Source organism: Alexandromys fortis, unplaced genomic scaffold, assembly GCF_014885135.2.
Source record: "Alexandromys fortis isolate MF-2015 unplaced genomic scaffold, M_Fortis_MF-2015_v1.1 scaffold_19, whole genome shotgun sequence".
NCBI lineage: Eukaryota > Metazoa > Chordata > Mammalia > Rodentia > Cricetidae > Alexandromys > Alexandromys fortis.
In genome coordinates, this window is record NW_026067890.1 from 7,630,387 (window position 1) to 7,643,212 (window position 12,826).

A 12,826-nucleotide genomic window follows, 5' to 3' on the forward strand; every position below is an offset into this window, starting at 1 on the left:
AGAGCCAACCAATCATTTCAAACTCTGAAACATACTCAAGCAAGTCTTAACAGGTCATGAACACAGAATTTGGTAAAGTTTGTTGGCAAATTTTAGAATGCTCGCATTCCCCATTCCTTGCTAGGGATACAGAGTAATCTTAAAACTTTTATGGCAATCTGATCCAATTCCATGTATCTGCTAGTCTTTGATATGTAAAAGCCAAACAACTTGGGATGAAAAGCAGAGGCTAAATACCATGCCCTTCAATGCTCTTTTGATTCTTATGATATATACAGCAAAATAACCTAGAAATGTTCTTTTCCATCATTTAATGGGGGAAAGGGGATTTCTGTGAGTGTCTGAGGGTCAGTCCTCTGAGATAAGCTCAGGACATCCCTTTCCCTTGTTGCTGACCTCTGGATACCATGATAAAATATTTGCTCCTTATCATGAATCTCCTTTTAGTCTTTTGGACTATACTGTGACCTTTATACCCAGCTGAAGGACAGATATCAGACTCTGAACCCTTGGCTCAGTAGGGCAGTCAGACCGTGGAGTACACAATATACCTTGGAACATCCTGGGATTACACAGTGAGGCGTGGAGACTGGCTGTAAAAGCAGCTGATATAAACAGTGCTGGAGAATGTGGCGTCTTCTTTCCTTTGGAGACATAGGCTGCATCAGCGCCAGCTTTTGCTAATGGCCGCTCCTTCCAGACCACTCTCTCAGGGGGGATAAGGACTGCAGAGCCAAGGGAAGGCAGCTGAATCCATAGCATCCACAGCATCCACAGCCGCATCCTTCACTTCCCCAAATGCGAAGATGCTAAGTCTTAGAGTCTGTAAGAACAGGAAATGAACGGGCTAGGTCCACCCTAAGCTCACTCAGTATTACCAACAGGAAAAGTCTTCGAGGTAAATGTTGTGCTGCCCACAGGTCTTATGTAATTCTTTTTTCTAGATAGAAACTAGTAAGTGGTAAGAGTAGACTAGCTGTATGGAGAGCAAACTGGAGAAGTATAATGCTGTAAATTAAGAGTGCACTTAAACATTTGGTGATGCTACAATACAGAGGAAATGGGTTTTCCAAGCTGATAAGTTTAATATGCCCTTCTGTTAGCAGCGTGTGTGAGTCCAAGCAGTGTTTTCTTATATCCGGGTATTTTGCTTTTCTCAGTATTTTAAGGTGACCACAGACAAAGCAGGGATTCCTAGTGTGGAAACACGATTAGGTGAGCAATGATAAGAAACCATTCTGTTGTCTTCCTTCCAGATCTCTTCCTTCAGCAACTTCAGCGGCCTTGAGATCACAGTGGAAACATATCTGACCAGACAACACTTTGTCCTTGCCTGCATCCAAGGCACACGTAGTCCAAGGAGTACCAGACATTAAATACCAAAATCATTTTCTAATAAACACCAAAAATATGAATCATCTTCACAAAACAGTCAAGTGGATCTAGACCTGAGGTGCTCCGACTGCATCCTTTCCCAGACAATGAAAACAGAAACTAAGGTTTATTAAGTACCTGATGTCTACCATTTCTTCCATCTCTTGTATACATAAGTGCTGAAGATACAATAGAGGAAATAGACTCATTAATTAAAGAAAACATTAAATCTAACAAGAGCTTAACCCAAAATATCCAGGAAATATGGAACACCATGAAAAGGCCAAATCTAAGAACAATAGGTATAGAAGAAGGATAAAAAGTTCAACTCAAAAGCACAGAAAATGTATTTAACAAAATCATGGAAGAAAACTTTCCCAACCTAAGGAAAGATATGCCTATGAAGATACAAGAAGCTTATAGAACACCAAATAGACTGAATTCAAATAAAAAGTCCTCTCACCACATAATAATCAAAACACTAAACATACAAAGTAAGGAAAAAATATTAAGAGCTGCAAAAGAAAAAGGCCAAGTAACATATAAAGGTAGACCTATCAGAATTACACCTGACTTCTCATTGGAGACAATGAAAGTCAAAAGGTCCTGGTCAAGCGTTATGCAGACATTAAGAGATCACGGATGCCAGCCCAGACTACTATATCCAGCAACACTGTCAACCACCATAGAAGGACAAAACAAGATATTCCATGACAAATCTAGATTTCACCAATACCTAGCCACAAACCCAGCCCTATACAAAATACTAGAAGAAAAACTCCAACCCAAGAAAGTTGGCTACACCAACACAAATACAGACAATTGATGGTCTCATAGCAGCAAATTCCAAAGAAAAGAAAAATGCACAATTAACATCACCAACAATGAAAACTAAATTAATAGGAGATTGCAATCACTGGTCATTAATACCCGTTAAAGTAAACGAACTCAATTCACCTATAAAAAGGCACAGGCTAACAGATTAGATACGAAAACAGAATCCATCCTTCTTTTGCATACAAGAAACACATCTCAACATCAAAGAAAGACCATCTCAGGGTAAAGGTTTGGGAAAAAAATATACCAATCAAGTGGACCTAAGAAACAAATGGGTATAGCTATCCTAATAGCTAACAAAATAGACTTCAAGCTAAAATCAGTCAAAAGAGACAAAGAAGGTCATTTCATGTTATTCACAGGAAAAATCCATCAAGAGGAAATTTTAACACTGAACATCTATGCCCCAAATACAAGGGCACCCTCATATGTAAAAGAAGCACTTCTAAAGCTTAAATCATACATCAAACCTCAGACACTAAGAGTGGGAGACTTCAACACTCTTCTCTTACCACTGGACAGGTCAATCAGACAAAAAATGAACAGAGAAATAAGAGAACTAACATATGTTATGACTCAAATGGACTTAACAGACATCTATAGAATATGCCATCCAAGCAGAAAGGAACCTTCTTTTCAGCACTTCATGGAAACTTCTCAAAAATTGACCACATACTTGGTAACAAAACAAACCTCAACAAATACAAAAAAATTGGTATAACACAACGTACCTCATCAGATCACCATGGTATGAAACTAGAATTCAACAATAATATTAATTCCAGAAAACCCACAAACACATCAAAATTAAACAATTCTCACCTGAATCATCAATGGGTCAAGGAAGAAATAAAGGAAGAAATTAAAGACTCAATGAAAATCATCACACAACATACCCAAATTTATGGAACACAATGAAAGCAATGTTAAGAGGAAAGTTCATAGCACTAAACGCCTATATAAAGAAGTTGGAAAATTCGCACACTAGTGAATTAACAGAACATTTGAAAACTTTAGAACACAAAGAAGCAAACTCACCTAAGAGAACTAGAAGGCAAAAAATAATCAAACTGAGAGCTGTATTCAACAAAATAGAAACAAAGAAAAATATACAAAGAATCAATGAGACAAAAAGTTAGTTCATGGAGAAAATCATCAAAATAAACAAATCTTTATCAAAAATAACCAAAAGGCAGAGAGAGAATATCCAAATTAACAAAATCAGAAATGAAAAGGGGGACATAACAACAGACATGGAGGAAATACAGAGAATCATCGGGTCATATTTCAAAAACCTGTACTCCACAAAATTGGAAAACTTAAAGAAAATGGACAACTTTCTGGATAAATATCACTTACCAAAATTAAATCAAGACCAGATAAGCAAATTAAACCGACCTATAACTGCTGAAGAAATAGGAACAGTCATCAAAAGTCTCCCAACCAAAAAAAGCCCAGGACCAGATGGTTTCAGCTCAGAATTCTACAAGATTTTCAAAGAAGAACTAATACTAATACTCCTCAAATTATTTCATACAATAAAAACAGAAGGAACATTGCCAAACTCTTTTTATGAGGCTACAATTACCCTGATACCCAAACAACAGAAAGATATTACTAAGAAAGAGAATTACAGACCAATCTCATTCATGAACATTAATGCAAAAATACTAAATAAAATACTGGCATATTGAATCCAAGAACACATCAGAACCATCAACCACCATGATCAAGTCGGCTTCATCCCAGAGATGCAGGGATGGTTCAACATACAAAAATCTGTCAACGTAATCCACCATATAAACAAGCTGAAAAATAAAAACCACATGATCATCTCATTAGATGCCAAATAAACTTTTGACAAAATACAACATCCCTCCATGATAAAGGTCTTGGAAAGAGCAGGGATACAAGGAACACACCTAAACATAATAAAGGCAATATACATCAAGCCAACAGCCAACATTAAACTAAATGGAGAGAAACTCTCAGCGATTCCACTGAAATCAGGAACAAGACAAGGTTGTCCACTCTCTCTATATCTATTTAATATAGTTTTTGAGATCCTAGCTAGAGCAATAAGACACCAAAAGGAGATCAAGGTGATACAAATTGGAAAAGAAGTCAAACCCTCACTGCTTGCTGATGATATGATAGTTTACATAAGCGATCCACAAAATTCTACCAATGAATTTCTACAACTCATAAACACTTTCAGTAATGTAGCAGGCTACAAGATTAACTAAAAAAAAAAAAATCAGTAGTTCTCCTGTACACAGATGATAAAAGGGCTGGGGAAAAAAATCAGAGAATCAACAGAGATAGCATAAAATATCTCAGAGTAACTCTAACCAAACAAGTGGAAGACTTGTATGACAAGAACTTTAAATCTTTGAAGAAAGAAATTGAAGAAGACACCAGAAAGTGGGAAGATTTCCCATGCTCCCGGGTAGGCAGAATCAACATAGTAAAAATGGCAAGCTTACCAAAAGCAATCTACAGATTCAATGCAATGCCCAGCAAAATCCCAGCAAAATTCTTCAAAGACCTTGAAAGAATGGTACTCAACTTCATATGGAAAAGCAAACAACCCAGGACAATAAAAGAACTTCTGGAGGCATCATAATCCCTGACTTCAAACTCTACTACAGAGCCACAGTACTGAAAACATCCTGGTATTTGCATAAGAACAGACAGGAGGACCAATGGAACTGAATAGAAGACCTGGATATCAATCCACACATCTTCAAACACCTGATTTTTAACAAAGCAAAAAAATACAAAATGGAAAAAAGAAAGCATATTTAACAAGTGGTGCTGGCATAACTGGATATCAACATGTAGAAGAATGAAAATAGACCCATATCTATTACCATGCACAAAACTCAAGTCCAAATAGATCAAAGACCTCAACATAAAGCCAGCCACACTGAACCTTAAAGGAGAGAAAGTGGGAAATACACTTGAACACATTGTCACAGGAGACCACTTCCTAAATATAACCCCAGCAGCACAGACACTGAGAGAAACAATTAGTAAATGGGACATCTTGAAACTGAAAATCTTCTGTAATGCAAAGATCATGGTCAATAAGACAAAACGACAGCCTACAGAATGGGAAAAGATCTTCACTAACCCCACATCAGACAGAGGCCTGATCTCCAAATATACAAAGAACTCAAGAAATTGGTCACCAAATAACACATAATCCAATTAAAAAAAAATGAGTACAGACCTAAACAGAGAACTCTCAACAGAGGAATCTAAAATGGCTGAAAGACACTTAAGGAAATGTTCAACATCTTTAGCCACCAGAGAAATGCAAATCAAAACAACTCTGAGATTCCATCTTACACCTGTAAGAATGGCCAAGATCAGAAACACTGATGACAACTTATGCTGGAGAAGTTGTGGGGAAAAGGGAACACTTCTGCATTGGTGGTGGAATGCAAGCTGGTACAACCCCTTTGGATGTCAGTGTGGCAATTTCTCAGAAAATTAGAAAACAACTTTTCTCAAGACCCAGTAATACCAATTTTGCATATATATCCAAAGGATGCTCAATCATGCCACAAGGACAAGGGCTCTACTATGTTCATAGCAACTTTGTTTGTCATAGCCAGAACTTGGAAACAATCTAAATGCCCCTCTACTGAAGAATGGATAAGGAAAATGTGGTACATTTACACAATGGAGTACTACACAGCAGAAAAAAATAATGACATCTTGAATTTCACAGGAAAATGGATGGAGCTAGAAAACATTATTTTGAGTGAGGTAACCCAGACCCAGAAAACAATTATCACATGTATTCACTCATAGGTGGTTTTTAAACATAAAGCAAAGAAAACCAGCCTCCAAAACACAGACCTAGAGAACTTAGACAACAATGAGGACACTAAGAGAGACTTACATAGATCTAATCTACATGGGAAGTAGAAAGTAGGAAAAGACAAGATCTCCTGAGTAAATTGGGAGCATGGGGACCTTGGTGGAGGGTTGAAGGGGGGGAGAGAGAAGAGGCAGGGAGGGGAACAGAGAAAAATGTAGAGCTCAATAAAAATCAATAAAAAATGCTCTCTATATAAAGTACTACTGTCTTTCTTTCTATGTGAGGAAACTGAGGCTCAGGCAGGTTCACTAATCTGAACCCGCATGGTAATGGTTGTTATGATTGCAGTGTTAGTGATTGCTTGTTTGTTTCTAAAACACGTACTTCTTTTTTTAATATATCATTTCTACTCCATTGGCCAGAGATTGGCCTTACTTTTGTAATAAAGATCAGATCTATTACCGCTAAGCTTAAAAAAAGTATTGTATTTTTTATTATGTACACTTATGTGTCTGTGTGAGGGTTTGTGTGTGCATGAACAAGGTGCTGACAGAATCTGGAGGAAGGCATCCATTGCCCCAGGACTGGAGTTACATGCAGCTGAGAGTCAGCCTACGTGGGTGCTAGGAGTCAAAGTGAGTCCTCTGTAAGAGCATTTGGTGGCTTTTTGTTTGTATGCTTTTTGCTGTTGTTCCTTCGTTCGTTTGCTTGAAACACAGTCTTGTTCCCTAGCTGTCTGGGAACTCCCTGTAGATCAGGCTGCCATCAAACTATAGAGATCCATCTGTCTTTGCCTCCTAAGTACTGAGATTAAAGTCGTATGTCATGTGCCATCACACCCAGCTACAGCATGTACTCACAGTCTACTGAGCAATCTCTCTAACCTGTGGCTTCTTTAAATCGTTTTAAATTATTCTTTGAAAATTTCATACTTTTGTACAAATTAATTATAACATTCCACCATTGTCTCTCTCCAGCTCCCTTAATGGTCCCCATCTCATCACCTTCCCAATTTCACGTCCTCCTTGGTTGTTATAATAACTGTTGCCCATGAATGTAGGTCTACCTATTGGAGGGTTGGTACCCTACTAGCCAAGTCCCCAAATGACAGTGTTGCTTCCTCCCTCAACAGTCACCAACATCCAGAGGCTTCTAAATTCACCAATCCCTGTAAGTAGTGGACTGCCTGAGAAGCTGTTTTGTAGGCTTTGCCATACAGGTCTGTAATTTGACACGACAACAAGACTACTTGATGTCATTTACAAGGTTCAAGGTGGAGAACTGAGCAATCAACTTTTCTCACAGAGTCTCAGGTGTAGACTCAAAGAAAGCTTGGAAAGAGAAGCCGAAGGGGCATGGCGTGCTAAGTAGTTAGGCAATCTCTTGAACTTTAAACTTCCACATCACAGTGTAGATTGGTTCGAAGATAAGAAGTAGGATAAATTCTCTCTCGTGGATGACAGGACCGAATCTCTGCTTTCCCAGAGGTGCACACAGCTGAGGCCATGGCATTTGACGGCAGCTGGAAAGTAGACCGCAGTGACAACTATGAAAAGTTCATGGAGAAAATGGGTAAGCACTGTCTGCCTGGGCGGCTCAGCGTTTGCTTTCTCCTGTGTGTGGTAGAGAAGGCCTGGTGATGTAAGGCTTCAGGTGTGATGGTGCGGAGCCAGGAAATCCGCATCCACGCTTCCTGCTTTAGGAAGGACATCTTGTCTCCCTAGGGCAAGTGTTAGAGTCCCTGTGTTTTCTTTCCTTGCCTGTTGCACCTATGCAACTGAAAACCGAAGAAAGAAAATTCTAGTGAGCTATGATAATTTCCAGAGTTTAGAATATATGGATTATAGGCAGTAAAAGAATAAAAAACTTTTAATAAAATAAGAAAATAATTTTATCACAACTAATCTTGAATAAATTCTATGTAATTCTCTTCTCTGTTCTATCTAACTTTAGAAATAAACACAAAAAGCTGTGGAGGTGTAATTTGACTATTATTACCAATGTTAGAAATGTCTACTAATATTCTGGCAACCTACACTACAAAATTAAACAAAGAATTATGTGTCATTTCCCAAAATAAAACCCACATAAATGTCTTATACTTTAAGAATTCTGAATTTATGTTTATGAAATTTGTGCATTTTATAATGAATTTAATCATAAAAATCTCTAAGGTTTCTGGTTTTAGATCAATCAGAAATGCCACAAATGTCAGAAAAATTATGAAGCAGGCAAAACTTGGTGCTATCTGCCTGTGATTTTAACTCTTCAAGAGTGATGTGGGAGCATCTTAAGTTAAAGGCTAGCCTAGGCTATGCTGTAAGTTTGGAATCTGCACAGGTTCTAAAGACCCAGTTTCAAACATCAACAACAACAAAACAAATTCAATTTTGAAAGCAGTGTTGAAAATTAGTAAACATCCAGATAGGAACTTGTGTTTCTTTAATATATGAATATATATTATTTAATAATTATTCAATTTTCCATTTCACCTTGCTGAAACTTGACTGGACACTGAAGCACAAAGTTGGTTGTCTCGTTAACATCACTCAGGGCTAAGGTGCTGCAGTTTGTCACTTCATTTGCACTTTCTTGGTTTGGAAAAGCTGCTCGAACCCTTTCTCCGGATCTGCCAGAGCTTCTGCTTTCTCTCAAAGTGTCTCAGTGCTGCTGTGCACACACGACACTGTTCGCTCTTTCTCCTCCACCCACAAAATAAAGATGAACAAACAAGACAAACTTAGAAAGGCAAACACTCTCTGTGACATAATTATTTCTTGTTCCCTCCGATCTCTCTCCTTTCGCAGGCATTAATGTGGTGAAGAGGAAGCTTGCGACGCACGACAACTTGAAACTGACCATCCAACAAGAAGGGAACAAATTCACAGTCAATGAGTCCAGCACCTTCCGCACCATCAACATTGTGTTTGAACTTGGTGTCAACTTTTCTTATACTCTAGCAGATGGAACAGAACTCAATGTAAGACTCTTTTCTTTTTTATAAACAATGCATTCTTGATTTTTTTTTTTTACCAATACTCATGTAGTATTTATCTCATGTAGTGGTTCAGCTAATGCAAACTCGTTCATTTATTGAAGAGGTCAACAAAGTCTGTTCATATTTTATATCGCACACATTGGTAAATGTTTAAATGTAGTATTTCACTGTGATGCACATCCGTGAAATAGCTATACTGAACAGTAAGATTTATAATAATCCCCTCAAGATGGATTGAGTATAGGGATAGTCACAGGGTGTCTCACTTAGGGTTTATGCTGCTCTGAAGAGACACCATGGCCACAGTAATTTTTATTTTTTACTTTTCTAAGGATTTATTTTATTTATTATGTATAGTGTTCTGTCTGACATAAGAGGGTGTCAGATCTCATTACGGATGGCTGTAAGCCACCATGTGGTTGTTGGGAGTGGAACTCAGGACCTCTGGAAGAGCAGCACCCAGTGCTCTTTATCTGTGTGCCTTCTCTCTGGCCCCACAGCAATTTAATAAAATAAAACATTTCATTGGGCTGCTTATAAGTTCAGAGATCCAGTCCATCATCATCATGGTGGGACATGGTGGTGTGCAGGCAGACATGGTGCTGGAGAAGGAGCTGGGAGTTAATGCATCTTGATCTGCAGGCAACAGGAAGTGAACTGTCACTGGGCATGGCTTGAGCATAGGAGACCTCAAAGCCCACTCCAACCGTGACACTCTTCCTCCAACAAGGCCACACCTGCTCCAACAAAGTCATACCTCCTAATAGTGCCACTCCTTATGGGGGTCATTTTCTTTCAAACCACCACACAAGGGAATGTGAAGTTCTGCGTTTTCAGCTCTTCTTGCTGGGAGACCACAAGCTGTTTGTGTTTAAAATATGCAAACACAATAGCTGTTTATAAACGTCCTTGGACAATAAACTTAGAAGCCCGGAATGTAGTTGAATCAGGAGACGATATCAAGCACCAAACTCTGGGTTGTGTTTACAGCACTATATAAAAGCTGGGCATGGTCACACACACACCTGTAATCCCAGGACTTGGGAACTGGAGTCAGAGGATCGTAAAGTCAAGCTTTAACTCACATACAGAGCAAGGTTGAGGCCAGCCTGGACTATATGAGATCTCATCTCAACAAAAGCATTGCTTAAAAATTTAATGAATTAGAGCAAAGGGGACAAGACCATAATGGGGACACCCACAGAAACAGCTGCCCTGAGCTAGGAGACCTCACTGACTCTGGACGGATAACAGGGAAACCTGCATAGGACCAAATCAGGCCCTCTGAATATAGGTGGCTGTTGTGTGGCTGGGGCAGTTTGTGGGGCCACTGGCAGTGGACCAGGATTTATCCCAAGTGCTTGAACTCATATCTAGGTGCACATTCTTTTTGGAGGGGTACCTTGCTCAGCCTAGATTTAGGGGGAGGGCCTTAGTTATGCCTATAAGTGAAGTGTCAGACTTTGTTGACTCCCCATGGGAAGCCTTACCCTTTCTGAGGAGTGAATGGGGGTGAGAGAGAGGAAGGTAGAGGAAGCAGAAGGGGAGGGAGTGGGACCGGGGATAGCTTTGTAAAATGAGAAAAGATTGAATTTTTAAAAAAATTCTTAATTAAGAAAAGACAAAAAGATAATGAGTAGACAAATGTGAAAGTCTAATAAATTATAGATCATTAAGAATGTCCCTTTCAATGGACAGGGTAAAACATTTTAGGGACTTGGGCTTTTAAATTAATTTTTCAAAAAGTATTTTTAGCCTCAGAGTTTCCTAGCCACGTATACTTGTAGTGACGTGTGTGCAGCTCTTGCACATGCCCACTGCAGAGGGAGAGGCCAGAGGAGGACATGAAGTGCCCTCATCCACTACTGTATCTCACTGAACCTGGAGGTAGGCTGATGGCCATGAAGCCCCCATGATCCTCCTGTCTCTGCCCTCTGCAGCGCTGGTGCCATAGGCATGTGTGAGCACACCTGGCTTTGTACATGGACTCTGGAGATTTGAATTCAGGTCCTCATGACTGTGTTATGAGTTCTCTCACCAGCTGAGCCATCAGCCCTGCAATGACAGTATAGCTGTGAATATTTATCACTAATGATAATCCCTTCTCATCTGCACTAAAATTCGGCACATAGCAATTGTCAGCAGAATGGTGCTTAACAGTTCCCAGGGCAGCCTTGGCTCCCGCAGCTCGGGGCCAGTCCTCTTTCTGACTTGTGGGGAGCTGCTCTGTCATTCCACAGTCGCTGCACGTGTAAAATGGGGGTAATGTATTACTCCATAGCGTCTATAGGGCCACTGTGAAAATGTGGGTCTGTAAAACTGGAAATCGTGTTAAAGACATGTAAGACCATAAATAATAATAATAATAATAATAATAATAATAAATTCTGCATTATTGTTGTGGTGCAGGGGACCTGGAACCTTGAGGGAAATAATAGACTTATTGGAAAATTCACACGAGTAGACAATGGAAAGGAGCTGGTTGCTGTCCGAGAAGTTTCTGGTAATGAACTAATCCAGGTAAGTTGTAAGAAAGATTTACAACTACATTCCAAAGGCAAAAATGATTATGAACAAGAATTTTGTCACTGCTGAGCTGTACCTTTAATAAGCAAATTGCTACTTCTCTCTTGTAAATATATATAAATATATGTGTCATATATATATGAGACATTTGTTAATTGGGGAGAGTTTACATATAAGTACATTAATTTCTCCTTTAACAAAAAAGTCAAATGTCTACAAAGCAAAATGTAATTTTAATGGTCTATCCTGTATCTTCCTAAAATGCTTCTAACAAATATAAGAAAATACAGAACAGCCTCTAATGTTATTGTTTTTCTTAATTTTGGACTAACAAATTCTTAAGTGAATTGACACATATCTTAATTATAACATTCTATGGTTGTAAACATCTTTCAGACCTACACATATGAAGGAGTCGAGGCCAAGCGGTTCTTTAAGAAGGAATGAGCAAGCTTCTTGGAGCCCAGAGCAGCACTGAAGAGCTGAACTGTGGTCAGACTTCTCTCTCCATTGTGTTAATGAAAGACAGATTCATCCTTTCATGAACATTGGCAAATTTCTAGTCTTGCCAATGCCTAAAATGTAACAGCGAATTAGAACTTCGTTTGCTTTATGTTCCTAACGATATATATAAGGTGGTATTTAAAAGGAAAATAAATATTGTTCTCTCATTGCTTTGTAAGTAGTGTTTCCTTAAATTAAAAAAAAAAGTTATGTGGTATATGCATTGATGACTGTTTTTTAAATATTTTATTTGTGTGTGTACTGAACTGTAATTTTTCTGAACATTTTTAAATTGATACACAAAATACCTCCTATGGAGCTGGTCTGCAAAAAAATGTTTATAATATAATCGTGTGTTCTTTTATTCCACAGAAAATGGATCAAAATGTGGATTGAAAACTTTCCTTTGAGTATATCGAAATTCTCTTCAGTTCTCTCTCCCTGGGCCTGTGTGTGAGTGAGCCTCACCCTGGCCAATGACAACTATTAGTTCTGGCCCAGTCTTAGGCTAACCACTGTTGTTGAAATAGGAGCGGCAGGGCTGCGTCCCCAGCACCCCGCCGCCCGCATGGCTAGGTTATGCCCAGAAATAATTACACGGAAACTGTATTCTTTCAAACACTGCCTGGCCCGGCTAGGTCCAGTTTCTTATTGGCTCTTACATATTGTTCTAACCCATTTCTAATATTCTGTGTAGCCCATGAGTTGGCTTACCAGAGAGGATCTTAACCTGCGTCTGTCTGGAGTGGGAGCAT

At 38.9% G+C, this 12,826-nt stretch overlaps 1 protein-coding gene across 1 annotated transcript; it reads left to right on the top strand.

Annotated features, from left to right (window-relative positions):
* Nucleotides 1–7,479: 7,479 nt before the first annotated feature.
* Nucleotides 7,480–12,172, top strand: LOC126511252 (fatty acid-binding protein, intestinal-like). The gene is made up of 4 exons (XM_050158327.1): nt 7,480–7,615; nt 8,851–9,023; nt 11,451–11,561; nt 11,964–12,172. Exons 1-4 carry the CDS (start codon nt 7,549–7,551, stop codon nt 12,012–12,014), a joined length of 402 nt encoding a protein of 133 aa, XP_050014284.1. The 5' UTR covers nt 7,480–7,548; the 3' UTR covers nt 12,015–12,172.
* The last annotated feature ends 654 nt before the right edge of the window (nt 12,173–12,826 follow it).